Below are 18698 nucleotides of genomic sequence, written 5' to 3' on the forward strand. Positions count from 1 at the left end.
CTAGGGACTTTTGGACAAAGGTCCACAGCGAAATGCAAAAGATTCTAAAATGTTCTTTTAAGAAAACGCCTGAAATTCTGCTCTTAGGTTTAAAAATGGAAGAACTGAATGTAACAAAAAAGACATTGTTCTGGTATTTGATAACAACGGCAAGAATGATATACGCCCAATATTGGAAGCAAGAAAAAATACCAGATCTGGAAGAATGGATACAAAAAGTTCTGTTCATGGCTGAGATGGACAAAATAACCAAAAAACTGAACAATAAAGAAGACCAAGAATTTTTTGAAGAATGGAAGGACTTTAAGATATATTTAGAAAAGAACTGGGACGTGAGACAAAATTTACTATGTTTAGAACAATATTAAGTATTTGATGTTATCCTGAATTTATCTATGTGGGACATGAGGGAAATGCATTGCGGGAAGCCTTTCGGGGGAGGGAGGGAAATGGGATCATTTAATCAATTGATAAAAAGATGTAAAATGTGATAATAATGGAAAATAAAAAGTCTTTTGACAAAAAAAAATATTCTATTACATTTAATATAGTTCTTACATTATTTCTAAGTTGTCTTTTTGGAAGAAAGCCTGCTTGGTCTGTGCTTTCCTTAAACCTGATTCAAGGAGGTCCTTAACACAGAAGGGGACTGTTTGTCAGATCTGCATCCCAAGAATGTGAACTTTCCCCTCCCTCAGGATGTATTTCAGAGGTACACAAGGAAGAAGGTGATCTGGATCGACTTGTCGAAACTTTTGGACAGAGACAAACTGAGTCATGTCTTTGGCGCTGACAAGGAATGTGTCATCTCCAAAGCCGTAATGAAGCCGCATTTGAAAGTAAGTACCACTTGTGGGGCTAGATGCAAACCATGGGGTCAAGAGAGGACTCCTTTGCCTCATTCCACAGTGGAGGAGGAAGGCTGCATCTCACAGTACCTCTTCCTGAGGTTAGGGGTGGGCACTTCCTACCCCCCAACCATTCAATTCCCCCAGGATTCCACTCTGCTAACCTTTGTAGAATCAAAGTTCTCCAGGTCCTTGGGGGGTGGGTGGGGCCATTAATGGTATCCTTAGTTAGGACCTCTTGGGTCAATGGGCCTTGGGAGACCTCTTTGTCCTCCTCGGGGCCAGCAGGGAGAGCTTTTGGAAGAGTCGTAGCTTGTGTGTATGTGGTGCCCTTTGGGCCCCTGGGCACGGTGGGAATCGTCCACAGTCTGTTCTGTGGGGGTGGGGGGTCAGTTCCTCACTGTATCTGCATGACCAAATGGAGGGGCGTGGAGGGGCAACCCCCTCCTTTGCTGAGGCACAGAGGGCCCAGGTCAGGCCTAGCAGAGCAGAAGGGGATTCCCTGAGCCCAGAGAGCCACCACCGATGCCCACAAGTCCTCATCCCGTCGGCAGAGCTGGGGAGGAATTTAGTAGCAGCCAGGGGTTCAATCTGGTGATTCCTGATGGTTGTCCTGCAACTCTTTCGTGCAGGTGAGGTACATCCGGGTACAAAAAATCCGCTATGTATGGGACGTCTCTGCAAAACAGTTCCAGAGAATTGGGTGAGTTTTAATGTCCATCTTCTAAAATCTCCACATCCAGAGGCAGTCAACCTCTGAATCCCAGAGCCAGGAGGCAACTTCAGGGGAAGGCCTCGGCCTCTATGCCCTGTTGTTGGAACTCAAGAGGAACTGGCTGGCCACTGTGGGAGACGGGAGGCTGGACTAGATGGACCATTACTGGTCTGACACAGCAGGGTTCTTCTGATGTTCTTATGAGGGCCTCGATCTCTGTGCCCTGTTGTTGGCCCTCCAGAGGAACTGGTTTGGCCACTGTGTGAGACAGGAGGCTGGACTAGATAGACCATTACTGGTCTGATCCAGCAGGGCTCTTCTGATGTTCTTATGAAGGCCTTGGCCTCTGTGCCCTGTTGTTGGCCCTCCGGAGGAACTGGTTGGCCACTGTGGGAGACAGGAGGCTGGGCTAGATGGACCATTACTGGTCTGATCCAGCAGGGCTCTTCTGATGTTCTTATGACTTGCTGGTGGGAAGCTCTGGGTAACAAAAGTTCTCTGCTTGTCGTTCCATCTGCCTTGGATTTCCTCTTTCCTAGGTCACTGGAGGACAGCAACACGTGTTATGAAATCCATCACAAGTTTGCCGATGGGCTGACCACGCAAGAGCAGGATTTCCGGTATGCCCCCAGTCTAGCCAGATGCTGCCTCAGAGCTAGGGATGCCAGATCCAGGTGGGGGAACCCTTGGAGATTTGGAGATGGAGCCTGGGGAGGACAGGGACCTCAGCATAGTGCAATGCCACAGAGAGTCCACCCTCCCAAGGGGGAGAGTCCACCTTCTCCAGGGGGACTGATATCTGTAGTCTGGCGATGAGCTGTCATTCTGGGGGATCCCCAAGTCCCACCTGGAGGTTGGCATGCCTTCTCAGCCCTCCGTTGCTTCTGTCTGGAGGGTCCACTAATGAAAGCCTTCAGAATATGAGGTCTCCGGTTCAAATCTCACCTCAGTCCCAGACTCTGTAGGTGGCGTCCAACGTCTGAGGGTCTTTCTCTCCCCACCTCCCCCAACAGCAACAACACCTCCCCCGGTAGTGGAAAGATGAACCAAGGAAGCCTTGGATGGGGGACTTCTGCAGGGCTTAGAGATGGAGGAACCTCCGGGGGCCAGAGCATCTCGATGTCCGATTCTGCCACTCAGAGAGCGGGGCACTTCCCCCTCCCAGGGAGGTCTCCTCTGAACCCAAGGGTGGCAGTCAGGGGGTGTCGGAAACACTTCTCCCCCCTTGCCTGGCATCACCAGTCACCCTCTTCTGAGCCTCACAGTCTTGCTTTCCCCCCTCTGTGGCACACGCCCCCCCCAGGAGGCGCAGTCTGCCCAATGTGGGAGCCACCCCACCCCCCACCCCCCCGCTCAAAGGAGGCCGGCTCGGCTAATCCCCTGCTTAAACCTCTCTTGTAGGAGAACCCGTGCCTGAGGAATGTCTGTCCCAGTGGTGTCCCAGGCAGGCCTTTTCAAAATACTTGTTTACAAAAAGGAGAGCACAGGTCTTCATGAAATACACACGTATCTCTTTCTTCCCCAAAGTATACAGTGTTCCCTCTCCCGGTTCCAGCTCTTTCGTGGGTCACAGCAATGCAAAGTTGGGGCCGGTTCGGTTGTCAGGAATGAGACCAGCGTGGGGGCCGGGGCTCTTTCCCCAGGGGTGCCCCCAGCAAGGCCTGTCGGATTGGACTTCTGACAGCCCAGATATTCTAATCTCCTCTCCTCCTCCTCTTTCTCTCTCTCTCTTCTGGCAGGAAGTTAGTTTGTGGGCCTAACGCCATTGAAGTGGAAATCTGCCCCATCTGGAAACTGCTTTTTAAAGAGGTAACCGACAGACATCGTCACAAAAGGGCCTTTCCGGCCCGCAGCCTCCGTTTGCCCGTGCTTCGGGGGAAAGGCTGAAAAGGTTTGCTGTCGTGCCCCACCCCCCGAGCCCCTTCCACCCCCTGGGTTTGGCTCGGCTTTCGGGGATGAAGGTTGCCGTGTTGGCCAGCTTGGGGCCAGAGAGTCCGTGGGGATGGCGGGTCCTGGCTCCCCTTGAGCTCTTGGCGGGGAGGGGCCTTTATTTGCTTACAAAATGTCATTGGTGTCTATTTATTTGCACAGGTAAGGGCAGTCGAACCAGGAGCTGATGATCAGTGGTTTGCCAGAGGAGAAAGGGAGGGAGGGGTGTGGCAGCGTATGAGGAAATGCAGCCACAAGGACAAACACACAGACTATCCGGGCCCCCAGGGGTCCTTGGATCTTGCTAGCGAGTGCTGTTGTTGTCTCTCTGGTTGTGTGAGGCTACTGTGAGCGCACTATGGGAGTACAAAGCCCAGCTAGAAATACCAGCCAGGTGATACGGTGGATTTTCAGCCAGGTCTCGGGGTAGAATTCTGGCTGGGGCTAACCACAGTTTGCCCACTTTCGGGGTCTTTCAGGTGGGCAATAAAGAAACCCTGATTTCCTACAGTGCCCGAATGCAGATGTTAGCTTCCTAAACCAGGCAATGGGGCACAGAGAGGCCGAGACCTTCCCCTGATGTTGCCCCCTGTTGGATCCCCAAGCATCGAGAATAAATCCACGTTTTAAAGAAAAGCAAAATTTATTTCAAAGCGTTGAAGACATACTCAAACACGTTCTTTGTTAGAACTGGGGATACACAGTTAGGTCAAGCATAATAAAGGAACTTCAAACAGATACAGATCCAATGAATATCTTTCCCGCTGGCGGGCTAAGGAAACGGTTGCGCGCCCAGTACATGAGAACCAGGCAGAACATCAGACAAAACACAGGTGCAGTAGTCCTGGGAAAATCAATAGGCAAGCATTACAGCATCTTCTCCCCCACACAACCTCCAGCAGTTATCTTTTGCATTCCAAAGCAGGAACAGGATGATAGAAGCCAAGCCGGGTGTAACAGGGAAAGGATATGTACACAGAGGTCACAGAAAACAGAATGGCAGCTTGCTGACATACTGCCCCCCTTAAAATACACTTACAACACACCTCCCGGCCTGCTTACAACACATCTCGGGCTGGGCGGGAGACCTCCCGGTTTGTCCGGGAACCTTCTGTGGAAACTACGGATCAGGTAAGGGGCCCGAATATCCCCTTCTTCCACCCATTCGCGGTGCTGGGGACCGAAATCAACCCATTCGATAAGGTACCAGAGTTTACCACGTTTCACTTTACAATCAAGGATATCAGCTATTTCAAAATGTTCATCCCCTTCCAATATGACAGGCGGAGGAGGAGTAGTCTCTGGTCTCCAAGGAGACGGTCCAGGATCCTTCTTCAATAGACTCATGTGAAAGACAGAATGCAAGGCACGTAAATTCTTAGGCAAAACAACATCAACTGCCACATCATTTATGACTTTACGCACTTTGAACGGACCAATGAACTTCCATCCCAATTTTCTGCTAGGCCGCAGCATCTTAATGTTCTTGGTCGAGACATACACAAGATCCCCAGGTTTCAGATCAAACCCCACCACCCTACCCTTGTCTGCCTGGGTCTTGTAAGCAGCCTTGGCTGCGTCAAGTGTTTGGCATAGCAGCGGCCATGCTTTTTGCAAGGACATACACCATGTATCAGCATCCCCCACAGGACGTTGGCCCATCCCCTCCAAGAAAGGGAGGGGGGGACTGTCGTAACCAGATACAGCTTTATAAGGAGACATGCCTGTGGAGCTATGGACCGTATTGTTATAACAATATTCAGCAAGAGGCAATAATTCACACCAATCATTCTGTTGATAATTAGTAAAACAACGCAGGTATTGTTCCAGAGTCTGATTAACCCTTTCCGTTTGTCCGTCAGTTTCGGGATGATACGCGCTGCTGAGCCCTTGTTCGACCCCTAAAATGGAAAGAAGTTCCCTCCAAAATTTAGAAACAAATTGGGTCCCCCTGTCAGAAATTAACTTAGCAGGTAATTGATGAATTTTCACCACGTGGGACATAAACGATTTCGCCAACCTCTGAGCTGTAGGCAAGGAAGGAAAAGGCACAAAATGAGCTTGCTTAGAAAACAAATCAACAACCACCCAAATAACAGTGTTCCCTTTGCTCGCAGGGAGGTCAGTAATAAAATCCATGGACACCACTTCCCATGGTCTCGACGGAGTAGGAAGTGGCTGCAGTAAACCAGGAGGCTTGCCCATCCTGGGTTTAGTTAAGGCACAGGTTTGGCAGGACCTAACAAACATCAAGAGGTCTTTGCGCATTTGTGGCCACCAGAATTGCCTGCGGATGAGTTGCAAAGATTTAACGAAACTCCAATGCCCTGCCAGTTTCGAACCGTGAGCAGACTCCATCACCTCCCTCCTCATCGAAATAGGCACATACAATTTGTCTCCAGAATAAATCAGACCTTCAGGGCTACGGACACAATCAGGTAATGTCTTAAGGGAGGCATCATCCTCAGCAGTAAAAGCAGAAAGATATTTCTGGACCCAGGCCCCCCCTCCCACAGGGAACAGGGAAGGCGAAGTCTCATCAGAGTGTGGAATCGTTCGCGCCTGCGCCCGGGTGACTACGGCCCCCCCCAGATGGGAGGGGGAAAAAACAGAGTCCATGATGATCTCACGCTGACTGTCATGTTGTGGGAGGCGCGAGAGCGCGTCAGCCAGGGAATTAGCCGCCCCCGGGAAATGACGAAGTGTGAATCGAAACTTAGCGAAGAAGTCCGCCCAACGAAGTTGCTTAGCGTTGAGAGAACGGGGGGATTTCAGCATCTCCAGATTCTTATGATCAGTCCAGACTTCAAACGGCAGTTGCGCCCCCTCCAGCCACTGCCTCCAAGTGGAGAGAGCCAGCCGGATCGCTGACGCCTCCTTTTCCCAAATCCCCCAGTTTCGTTCGGCATCAGAAAACTTTTTAGACACAAATGCCAGGGGATGTAACCGACCATCTTCCCCTTCTTGCAAAATAGCGGCCCCCATAGCCACATCCGAGGCATCAGTTTGGACAATAAACTTCTTAGATTCATCAGGGCGCGCCAGCACCGGCTCGGAGGTGAACATCAGTTTAAGTTTCTCAAAAGCCTCTGCGCAAGCAGGGGACCATTTAAGCGGGGCGCCCGGTTTCGTAGCATCAAAACCCTTCCCTTTGGTCTTTAGCAACTCAGTCAGGGGAAGGGCAATTTGCGCGAAATTCTGGATGAAATTTCTGTAAAAATTGGCAAATCCGAGGAACATTTGCAATTGTTTGCGGGTCCTGGGGGGCTCCCAGTCAAGTACAGCCTGAATTTTAGCAGGGTCCATTTCAACCTTCCCCCCAGAGATGCGGTATCCCAAAAAGTCAATGCATGTCTTGTGGAATTCACATTTTGACAGCTTAGCAAACAAGTGGTGTTCATAAAGTCGCTTAAGGACCTGGCGCACCAATTTAATATGCGACTGGAGGTCCTGAGAGTACAGCAACACATCATCAAGGTAAAGGACCACTCCTTTGAATAGAAACTCATGTAGGACCTCATTGATTAGGTTCATGAAGACCCCCGGAGCCCCTTGAAGGCCGAAGGGCATAACGAGGTACTCAAACTGCCCCAAAGGGGTATTAAATGCAGTCTTACTTTCATCCCCCTCCCGGATGCGCACACGGAAATATGCATCCCGGAGGTCAAGTTTCGAGAAGATCTTGCCCTTGGTGGCCTCAGCTACCAAGTCCTTAATTAATGGGAGGGGGTAAGCATTGGACAAAGAAACAGCGTTCAAACCCCTATAGTCAGTGCACAACCTAAGCCCCCCGTCCTTCTTCTTTCGGAAAAGTACAGGCGCGGCGAAAGGGGAGGAAGCCGGGCGAATGAAACCTCGGGCTAGGTTTTTATCAATAAAGTTCCGCAGTTCGACTTTTTCAGCCGGCCCCATCGCATAAATTTTACCTTTGGGTAATTTACAGTCAGGCAAAAGTTCAATAGCACAGTCAGTCGAGCGATGAGGGGGCAATTCGTTAGCTTCCTCTTCGCCAAACACCTTTGCCAAGTCTCTATACTCTCGAGGCAAAGAAGCTAACTCTTCCGGTTGCAAAGTGCCGCAGGGGAACTGTGTGGTCGGCTGGTCCCCCCACGAATCCACCCAGCAGTGATCCACACACTTAGCCGACACAAATTTGACAACCCCTTCTTCCCACAAGATGTAAGGGTCATGGGTAAACAACCAGGGACTCCCCAGTACTAAGTCGAACTGCGATTTAGGGGTGACAATGAAGGACCTGGATTCCCAATGATCTCCCGCCCCCAACCGCAAAGCCATAGTCTCGTGCGTACAAGGTTCCATGGGTGCCCCATCCATCTGAGTAAAAATGATGGGGGACTTCAAGGGGACTATCCCCGCTTCCAGTGCAACTAACACTCTAGGGCTGATGAGATCCCTCCCACACCCAGAATCAATCAACGCTCTTACCCTAACGTGGGTTCCTAGGAGCGGATTCATTAAGGAGACAGTCACGAAAAATAGGGAAGGGGTTTCTCTCACCACCTTGGGCGCAGCATTAGAATGGCCTTGTCGTTTTGCGCCTCTCACAACAGGCCGTTGTCGTTTTCCGCCGTTTCAGCCACCAGCTCTTCTTCGGACTCGGCGGCAGCCGGTTCATTTTCCCCCGAACCTTGGGCTGCCTGCAGAGCTTTGGAGAAACGCGGTTTAGCCATCCCCTTCTTCCCCGACAGCGGTGTCTTCGGGCTTGGGGTAGGCGGCTTGTCTTTGACTTGACGGCTGCCACAATCCACAGCGAAATGCCCCTTCTCCCCGCACTTGAGACAGAGCCCCATCTTCATCCGTAGTTCCCTTGCCGATTCCGACAGGCGTTGAGTCTTGGGTTTAGAGGCACCGACAGCGGCGGGTCTGTTGGTCGTAGCAGCCAGGTCGAGTTTGATGGTGGTGAGCCGGTCTTCTGCATTTTCAGCTTCTTGGGTCCAGGCCATCAGGGAGACAGGGTTGACAGTTTTCAGAACCGTTTCTCGGATTTCTGCGTTGAGACCCAAGCGATACATCTCAGCCAATATATGATCAGGGTAGTCTCGGAGCTTAGCTGCTTGCTTGTGGAATTCCAGAGTGTACTCGCGAACCGACTTCTTGTTCTGGCGGTAGGTCCGGAGGAACGCTTTAGCTCTTTGACTCGCGTTGACATCTTCGAATCTCGCCCTCAGCGCCCACATGAATGCTCGCAAATTCAAAAGTTCCGGACCGCGGTCGTTGTGCAGTCCAACATACCATGTGGCGGCGTCTCCTTTCAGTCTTGCCGAGATGACATCAATGAGACCAGCTTCATTTCGGAACAGGTGTCGACTCTCTTCTACGAATTTATGCACCCTCACCGTGAAGAAAGCGAGTTCATCCGGGTTGCCGTCGAAGGTAGCCTCCAGCAGATCCTTGGGTCTGGGTCGTGGAGGCCTCACCAACGGGCCCAGCTGCCCCGGAGCTCCCCTGGGAGGGAAACCCGGTACAACCGGTGGCCCTGCTGGTATTGGCCTCAGCGGCGGCGGCAGACCCGGCACCGGCGGACCCCCTGGCATCGGCGGCTGCGCAGGCACTGGCGGAGGCGGTCTCACCGGCTGCTGGACAGGTACCTGCTGCGCGGGAACTCCCGGTGCTTGCAGCGGCTGAGCAGGCATCGGCGGCGCGGGAAATCCCGGTGCAGGAGCAACTTGCAACTGCGCGGCGTGTGCGTCCAGGAAATTGGCCATTCTAACGTCCAACATTCCCGGCAGGCCTTCCATCACATCCTGGAATGCCCGCATTAAGTCTCTCACCGAGTCTTCCAGTTCTGCTAGACGTTCCCCGGTAGTTTCCTCCGGGATGGGGTCCCGAGGGCGATAATCCGGGGGTGGGTCGTAGTCCTCTTCCGTTTGGAAGGCTCCGGTGCCCTCCTCATCTTCTGCGTGACCACGCGGTCCCGACGGCTCGAACATCCACTCCTCGAGGTCCTGCTTGGGGCTCCCCTTCTCCGAGGTAGACCCAGGTTCCGGGAACAATCCCTTGTCAAACAGACTCTCACGTAATCCGCTCCCCCGACGGGAGTACACCTCACGGGTGCCTTGGGTGTTGTACATAGTCCAATCATCCTGCTGGTGAGTCTTCCGCGGACCCCATTGCGAAGGGGTCGGAGGCGGCCAAGACAGATGTGCAGGCAGGCGGGGAATCGTTCCCCCCACGGCACCCTCCATGGAGGCTGCAGTCGTGAACACCAAAGACGCAGAGGTTTGTGGGACCGATCCCGAGTCCCCCTCCGTGTTAGGTAGATTTCCCTCAATTCCGCTCATGATCTTGTCAGATTCGGAACGATAGGAAAAGGGAGTTCTAACAATATGTTGGATCCCCAAGCATCGAGAATAAATCCACGTTTTAAAGAAAAGCAAAATTTATTTCAAAGCGTTGAAGACATACTCAAACACGTTCTTTGTTAGAACTGGGGATACACAGTTAGGTCAAGCATAATAAAGGAACTTCAAACAGATACAGATCCAATGAATATCTTTCCCGCTGGCGGGCTAAGGAAACGGTTGCGCGCCCAGTACATGGGAACCAGGCAGAACATCAGACAAAACACAGGTGCAGTAGTCCTGGGAAAATCAATAGGCAAGCATTACAGCATCTTCTCCCCCACACAACCTCCAGCAGTTATCTTTTGCATTCCAAAGCAGGAACAGGATGATAGAAGCCAAGCCGGGTGTAACAGGGAAAGGATATGTACACAGAGGTCACAGAAAACAGAATGGCAGCTTGCTGACACCCCCTGGCTCTGGGATTCAGACTGCCTCTGACCATGGAGGTTCCCCTCGGTCACCGTGGCTACTGAGCCATTGATAGACTTCTCTTCCGTGAATCTATCTAATCCCCTTTGAAAGCCGTGTATTCCTGCAGCCACCACTGCATTCTCTGGCAGCGAACTCCATGTTCTAGTCCATCACAGTGTAAAGTAGCATTTCCTTTTGTCCATCCTGAGCCAACTGCCCATCGGCTTCACTGGATGCCCTCAGTGAGTTCTAGTATTTGGGGAGAGGGGGAAAAAGTTCTCTCCGTCCATTCCCTCCACCCCGTGCATAATTCTCGTGCATAATTCTGGAAACCTCCAGCATGTCCCTGCTCAGCCATAGAGTCTCAGAATCACACAGAGTTGAAAGGGTCCCTGCAGGCCATCTAGTCCAGCTCCTTCCTCAACGCAGGATCAGCCTAGAGCAGGGGTGTCGAACTCATTTCTTACGAGGATCTGACATAAATGTGACTTTGTCGGGCCGGCCATGTGTGCCATAAAATGTAATGCCGGGTACCAGAGACAGAAACTGTATACAGGACAGCAGCTGGTAAGCTCCAAGTTGGTGTGTCCTCACTGCAAGGCCCCATAGGCTGGGAGGGGGGTGCAGAGGAGGACCCACACAGGCGGACTGGAGAGGCAGCAGTGCAGCCAGCGAGGGCAGAGGCTCCCTGGATGCTTGACTGCTGCAGATGAGGCGGTTCTGCCGTGCTGAAGCCATGATGGAGAAGCTCCGCCCACTCCCCCCCCCAGCACTTCCTCCCTGGCATTGGTTGCTCGCAGGCCGCGTAAGAGCCCTGGACGGGCTGGATCCGGCCCCCGGGCCTTATGTTTGAGATCCCTGGCCTACAGCATCCCTGGCAAGAAGAAGTGTTTGTCCGGCCGCTGCTTAAAGACTGCCAGGGAGGGGGAGCTCACCATCTCCCCAGGCAGGCGATCCCACTATTGCACAAGCCTTTTACTGTCAGAAGAAGGGTTTTCCCAAAGACCCAGCCGGGACCTTCCCTCCATTTAAACCTTCCTCTGCTGCCCACAGGAACCGCTCCCAGCCCTCCTCCTCTAAGTGACACGGCCCTTCAGAGACTTCAAGAGAGCCATCCTGTCCCCCCTCAACCTCTTCTTCTCCAGTGGTTCTTTTAGTCTCTTTTCCAGGGGTCATTTCACAGAAAAAGAGATGCAGGAGCTCATTAGCATAACTCATTAGCATAACTCATTTGCATAGGCCACACCCCCTGGCCTCACCGGAAGGGTGTCAGAAGGCAACACCCACCGCTCAGGCTCCACTGGACTGTTTTGGATTGCTAGCTACTGGGGGGGGGGGACGTGCAGATCTGTCCTCGCAGAGGAGGGAGAGCTTGTACCTGAATAAAACTTGGTCTTAAGGGTGCCACTGGACTGTTTTGGACCGGGGGACTGGGGGGGGGGGCTCTGTATCTTACCTGGCGGCTTCTTGCTCTGACTGAGGGCTGCTGGGAGCTGGGGGCGGGGCTTGTTGCATGCGCCCGCCCCCTGGGCTCTTTACTGTCGGAGCTCTGCTCCTGTGCGCTCCCGCAGGGAATGACCCCTGCTCTTTTCTAAATGGAAAAGTCCCAGGCTCCCCAGCCTTTCCTCATCGGGAAGGTGCCCCAGCCTGGAGGCTGCGTTGTCTGCAGCTCATCAGGTGGGAGTAGAGGACATGTTGGATGAGCATCTCCTGTGGGTGCAGGTGCCCTGGGCCTGCCGGTGACCGCGGGGCTTCCGCCTTGTCTCCCTAGGTCCTGAACCCCTTCTACGTCTTCCAAGCCTTCACCCTGACACTGTGGATTTCCCAGGGCTACATCGAATACTCAGTCGCCATCATCATCCTCTCCGTCATCTCCATCGCCCTCACCACCTACGACCTGCGGCAGGTAACTGGGCTGCTCCTTTGGCCTTCTTTCTCCTCCCTGCAAGGGGAAGTGCAGAGGCGGCCTCTGCCTTTGGCTGCAGAGCAAGTTGGAGGCCTTCCTCGCTCACCTGGGCAGGGCTGCAGGGCCAGTTCTAGGTTTGGGGGGGGGCTGGGCAGACAGTTCTCAGGGCCCCTCTGCCCTCACGTGCCCACCCACGGGCACTCCTGCTCTCCTTCCCTCCCACCCACCTCCATGCCCCCCACATGCTCGTGTGTCCTTCCCTGGCCTCCTCAGAAGTTTGGTGTTGTGGTTAGGAGCGCGGTCTCTCATCTGGGGGAACCGGGTTTGATTCCCCACTCCACCTCCACATGCAGCTGCTGGTGTGACCTTGGCAGCAGCCAGGGTCCTCTTCCTCCTCCTCCTCCTCTTCTTCCTCCTCCTCCCACTGCCCAGGGGCCCTGGCTGCTGCTCACCGGAGGATACGCTGAGGCCGGCCCAGCAGCAGGGCTGCTCCAAAGAGGGAGGGGGCGAGCAAGGGCTGCAGGAACTTACTAGCCACGGAAGGGACTTCTGCACGTGCGCAGGAGCACTTCCATCCTTCATGTTACCTCGCATGCTCCTGAGCTGATCCCCTGGGTAATTGAGAATGGGGCTGGACCCCCAGTCTTGCTGCTGGCTGCACAAACATCACAGTTTTGGGGGCCAACAGGTGGGAGCTGGAGGGGTCAGAGTCGGGCCTGGGTCAGTTCTGCACCAGAGTCCAGAACATTTGGGTCCCAGGCAATGTTCCCTCTAAGCTGAGTTAGTGTGAGCTAGCTCACAGTTTTTTAGCCTCCAGCTCACAGATTTTTCCTTCGCTCAGGAAGGATGGCTCCAGAGCACACTAATTCATGCAGTAGTCAAATCAATTGCTCACAACTTTAATGCCAGTGGCTCACAAAGTAGATTTTTTTGCTCATAAGACTCCTCAGCTTAGAGGGGACATTGGTCCCAGGTGTATCCCCCCCCCAAAAAAAAACCTGCCAAGAGTCTGTTTCAGAGAGCAGCCATGTTGATCTGCAGTAGAAGAGCGAAGATTCTTGTCTGGGAGCACCTGAGAGACCTCCCAGGTGTGCAGGGGAGGAGCTTTGGAGGTAGTGTTCCCTCTAAGCTGAGTGAGTGTGAGCTAGCTCCCAGTTTTTGAGCCTCCAGCTCACACATTTTGGTCTTAGCCCAGGAAGGGATGGCTCCAGAGCAAACTAATTTAAGCAGCGGCCAAATCGCTTGCTCACAACTTTAATGCCAGGAGCTCACAAAGTAGGATTTTGGCTCACAAGAAGACTCCACAGCTTAGAGGGAGCAGTGGTCAGATCCACATGAAGAAGGAGTATCTCCTCCCACATGTTCCTGTCTGGGAATTATGACTGCAGGGAGAGGCCCTCCTGGCCGTCCTGCAGATCAAAGAAGCCCATTGGGTGGGCGCAAAAAGAGGGGGCCTCTTCAGTGGTGGCCCCACGATTCTGGAGCAGCCTCCCCAGGGGCGTGTGCCTACCCCCCCCTCGCTTTTGATCTTTAGGAGGGAGCCGAAGGTAGTTTTATTTAGGACCGCATTTGAATCAGTTCCCGGCAGGCTTGGACTGTCGTTTGAGATTTCGATCTTTATGTGTTTTATCTACTTTTTAAGATGCCTTGAACTCCTCCGTGAGGAAGAAAGGCAGCTGGTAAATGTTTTAAATAGATGAAATAAATATGTGTGGGAGGTGGCTAACCAGGTAGAGCAACCCCCATGGACGGAAGCAGCCCACCTGTCCAGGGGCTTTCCCCCCAGGATCGTCTGGCTCCTTCTGCATGGGGTAGCCTCCCCTCCTGCAGGCACACCTCTGCCGCCCGCCCGGGGCAAGGAAAGAGCAGGCGGGGCCACGGTAATCCGGTTAAGTTTCCCTTCCCTTTGTTTGGGGGCTTGGCCGTGGCAGCTGAGGCTTTCCAGAGAGCGAAGCCAAGCCGGTCTCAGGAGTGTGCCCCTCCACCCCTCCGCCCCATTCAGGCTCTGCGTAGAAACACCAGGCACCCTCCGGGCATTTAACCTTCTGCTTTCCAATCCGCAGCAATCCATCAAGCTCCACAACCTGGTGGAAGAACACAACAACGTGCCAGTGACGGCCTGGGTTAAACACGAAGGTGTGTGGTGCGGGCCCGGCGGCTGAAGCTGGGCAGATTTAGGGAGATAACACTTATTGTTGGCAGCCGAATGGAGCCTCTGGGCATTCCGCCTCTCCTTGTGGAGCGGGCAGGAGTCTGGGGGCTCCGCTTGGCAGCTTGCGTGTGATGTGTGCGTGCTCTCAGCTGTTGGAAAGAGGATGCTGGACCAGGCGGTTGCTCCTTGGTCTGTAGTGTTGCCAACTCCAGGTTGGGAAACGCCTGGAGACTCGAGGGTGGCATTTGGAGAGGGAGGTCAGCAGGGATGTGATGCCTCCGAGTTCACTCCCTGAAGCTGCCCGTTTATCCAGGGGGACTGGTCCCGGTACTCTGGAGGTCAGTGGTCATTCCAGGGGATCCCCAGGCCTCACCTGGAGGCTGGCAACCGTAGGTCCTGCAGGGCCGCAGTCCAGAAGCGAGTCAAGGTGCTGGTTTTTGCCACCCAACCTCTCTGGCGCTTGGGCCTTCCGTACCACAGAGCATCCTCTGGGCATCAGGGCACCTTCCTGGCAGTGCCCACCAGAGGAAGGCGCCACGGAGAGGCCTCCTTAGGGGGTTGACCCTCAGCTCTGGGACTCCTCGTGTCGGAGATCTGTCTGTCAGAGATTGCAGCTGGGCCATCTAGAAGAGTCGAGAAATCCATTCTCATTTGGCGCTTTGCAGGGTGTGAGAAGACACAGCCCAGGGGGTGAGGAGGCTGGGCGGGCCAGATCCCATTGGTTTCACTGTGGCTTGGAGGCGGAGTCTTCCCCATCTGCTTTTCCTTACAAGTGAACACTGAGCCTAAGGGAAGAGTGAGAGAGTGGGGATGAGCACAAACCGGCTCACGAACAAAAGTTCATGAATTTTGGGCAGTTTGTGGTTTGCAAACTGAAGAACTGCCACGGACTCCCAGTAATTATAAAGCGGTTTGTGGGCAGTTTGTGGCAGTTCATGAAGAGCAGAAAGCAGGGGGTTAAATGGGTTGGAGACAGTTAAACCCCTGCTTTCTGCTCATCACAAAAAACAGCTGAGTGGTGAGGAGCAGAAAGCATGGGTTTAAATGGCTCCAAGCCATTTAAACCATCCCCTTAAGTGGCTCCAAGCCATTTAACCCCATTTTCTGCTCCCAGTCAGTTTTCGCGAGGAAACTGCTGGTTTCTGGTTCATTTCAGTTCATGCGGCTTGTGCTCTTCTGTGTAGGAGAGTCATCCAGGAGCCAGTCTGGGCCCATCAGTATCGGCAGCCCCCCGAAGTCCTCCAGGACTCCCTTCCGAGCATCTCACCCCTTGGTCTTGTCTTTCTGTAGGTCGCCGTCAGATGGCGTCTTCTTCCTTGGTGCCAGGAGACGTCATCCTCTTGGAAGGCCAGAAACTCTCCCTGCCGTGCGATGCCGTCCTTCTGGATGGCAGCTGCATCATCAACGAGGGGATGCTGACAGGTACCAAGCAGGGGAGGGGTCCTCGTCTGTGCAGGAAGGGCTGAGTGGTGATATCAGGGGTGGTGGCCGAAGTCAGTCACTTCGTGAAGGCCCACAGTCCCCTCAGCCACCATGTCGTGCTTAGGGAGGGGCCGTGGTTCGACGGAAGAGTCTCTGCCTGGCATTCAGAAGGTCCCCGGTTCAACCCCCAGCGGCATCCCCAGTCTCCAAGGACCAGGCTGGAGGGGATGGGAAAGACCTCCGCCTGAGACCCTGGAGAGAGAGCAGCTGCCAGTCTGAGTAGACAATACTGCCCGTGATGAGTCTAGAGTCTGATTCAGTGTCAAGCAGCTTCAGGTGGGTTCATGTGTTTAGCTGCACTCACTGCCTGGTGGCCCTGGGGAAAGGGCTGCAGGTGATGGTGAGCCTCTAAGCTGTGGAGTCTTGTGAGCAAAAAATCTGCTTAAGAACATAAGAACAGTGGTCGTGGTGCATGTCGGCACCAACGATGTGGGGAAATGCAGTCGTGAGGTCCTGGAGGAGAAAATTAGGCTGCTGGGCAGGAAACTCAAGGCCAGGACCTCCAAGGTAGCCTTCTCAGAAGTGCTACCTGTTCCACGCGCAGGGCCGGAGAGACAGGCACAGATCAGGAGTCTCAATGCGTGGATGAGACGATGGTGTAGGGGGGAAGGGTTCGGGTTTGTTAGGCACTGGGATTCTTTTTGGAACAAGAGGGAGCTGTATAGGCGAGACGGTCTCCACTTGTCCCGAGAAGGAACCAGGCTGCTGGCGCTTAAAATCAAAAAGGTGGCAGAGCAGTTTTTAAACTGAATATTGGGGGAAAGCCGATAGGAGACGAAAAGTCTCTGGTTCGGGTTGGCTCATCTCAGAGAGATGAGGGAGTACCTGTTGCTTTTCTACAGGGAGGTGGATTGAGATTGTCCACTGAGACCATGGCTAGTGACATGGACTGCCTGACAAGGTCTCGAGATAGCAAGAGGAAGGTGGCAGGCTTAACCAGTATGGGAAATTACAGCTGTTTCTATACAAATGCTCGAAGTGTCTGAGGTAAAATCGGGGAGTTGGAGTGCTTGGTGTCGGAGGGAAAAATAGACATTGTGGGTATTTCTGAAACTTGGTGGGATGAGGAAAATCAGTGGGATACGGTGATTCCCGGTTATATATTATATCGGAAGGATAGGGGGGGAAGGGTTGGAGGTGGGGTGGCTCTGTATGTCAGAGAGGGTATAAAGTCCAGAAAGATCGAGAGGCTAAGAGAATTGGATTCGCTTCTTGAAGTTCTGTGGGTTGAAATAGGGGGGCCAAAAGGAAACTTAACACTGGGAGTTTGTTATCGCCCACCGGATCAAAAGATAGAGGAGGATTATAAAATGATGAATGAATTAAAGATAGCAGCTAGACAAAAACACTGTGTCGTAATAGGTGATTTTAACTACCCACACATTGATTGGGTCAATATGTGTTCTAGTCGAGAGAAAGAGATTGAGTTTCTAGACACTCTAAATGACTGCGCTATGGAGCAGATGGTCATGGAACCTACCAGGGGAGAGGCGATCCTTGATTTGGTCCTAAGTAACACTCAAGACCTGGTGAGAGATGTAAAAGTGATTGCACCGCTTGGGAACAGTGATCATAATGTTGTTGAGTTCAACATTTGTACAAATAGGGAATTGGCCAAAAAGACTCACACAACCACTTTTAACTTTAAAAGGGGTAATTTTTCTGATATGAGGGGACATGTGGGGAGGAAACTGAAGGGAAAAGTAGAAAGGGTCAAAACCATTGGGGAAGCTTGGAAACTGTTTAAAACTACAATTCTAGAAGCTCAAATAAAATATATTCCGCAGGTTAGGAAAGGCACAAACAGGTATAAGAAAAAGCCTACATGGTTAACAAACAAAGTAATGGAAGCTGTAAAAGGTAAAAAGGATTCCTTTAAGCGGTGGAAAGCTAGTCACAGTGAGGCTGATAAAACAGAACACAGGCTATGGCAAATAAAATGCAAGTCTGTGGTCAGGCATGCAAAAAGGGAATATGAGGAGCATATAGCAAAAAATGTAAAGACCAACAATAAAACTTTCTTCAAATACATTAGAAACAGGAAACCAGCCAGGGAGGCAGTGGGGCCCTTGGATGACCAAGGGGTAAAAGGAGTACTGAAGGATGATAGGGAAATGGCTGAGAAGCTAAATGCATTTTTTGCCTCCGTCTTCACTGTGGAAGATGAGAGGTGCTTGCCCACTCCAGAGCCGCTGAGTTCGGGAGGGGTGTTGAAAGACCTGAGTCAGATTGAGGTGACGAGAGAGGAGGTCCTAAAACTGATAAACAACTTAAAAACTGATAAATCACCAGGCCCAGATGGCATACATCCAAGAGTTCTGAAAGAACTCAATTGTGAACTTGTGGATCTCCTGACAAAAATATGTAATCTCTCCTTAAAATCAGCCTCCATTCCTGAGGACTGGAAGGTAGCTAATTTTCTATTAATTAGCCAGTTTTTGATCCATAAAAGGACTTGTCCTTTTATCCCATGATTTTTGAGCTTACTTAGGAGCCTTTGATGATGAACTTTATCAAAAGCTTTCTGGAAGTCAAGGTAAACGACATCTATTGGATCCCCCTTGTCCACATGTTTGTTCACCCCCTCAAAGAACATTAACAGGTTAGTGAGACAAGATCTTCCCTTACAGAACCCATGTTGAGTCTGCCTCAATAGGTTTTGTTCATCTATGTGCCTACTAATTCTTTCCTTAATAACGGTTTCCACCAACTTACCGGGCATCGACGTCAGACTGACTGGCCTGTAATTTCCCGGATCTCCTCTGGAACCCTTTTTAAAGATGGGAGTGACATTTGCTACCTTCCAGTCCTCAGGAATGGAGGCAGATTTTAAGAGCTACTGGTGCTTTGTGAGCTACCGGCATGAAAGTTGTGAGCGAGCCATTTGGCT

At 52.4% G+C, this 18698-nt stretch overlaps 1 protein-coding gene across 1 annotated transcript in view; it reads left to right on the plus strand.

Moving 5' to 3' along the window:
* The window catches only part of LOC107108762 (probable cation-transporting ATPase 13A5), a 61823-nt gene that overhangs the window by 9066 nt on the left and 34059 nt on the right, over positions 1-18698 (plus strand). Inside the window, exons 3-9 of the mRNA XM_015409279.1 lie at positions 699-839; positions 1481-1551; positions 2103-2183; positions 3303-3372; positions 12040-12174; positions 14238-14310; positions 15617-15748. Coding sequence (XP_015264765.1) covers positions 699-839; positions 1481-1551; positions 2103-2183; positions 3303-3372; positions 12040-12174; positions 14238-14310; positions 15617-15748 — 703 coding nt within the window. The remainder of the gene's footprint in view (positions 1-698; positions 840-1480; positions 1552-2102; positions 2184-3302; positions 3373-12039; positions 12175-14237; positions 14311-15616; positions 15749-18698) is intronic.

This window comes from Gekko japonicus, unplaced genomic scaffold, assembly GCF_001447785.1.
Source record: "Gekko japonicus isolate JY-2015 unplaced genomic scaffold, Gekko_japonicus_V1.1 scaffold398, whole genome shotgun sequence".
Classification (NCBI taxonomy): Eukaryota; Metazoa; Chordata; class Lepidosauria; order Squamata; family Gekkonidae; genus Gekko; species Gekko japonicus.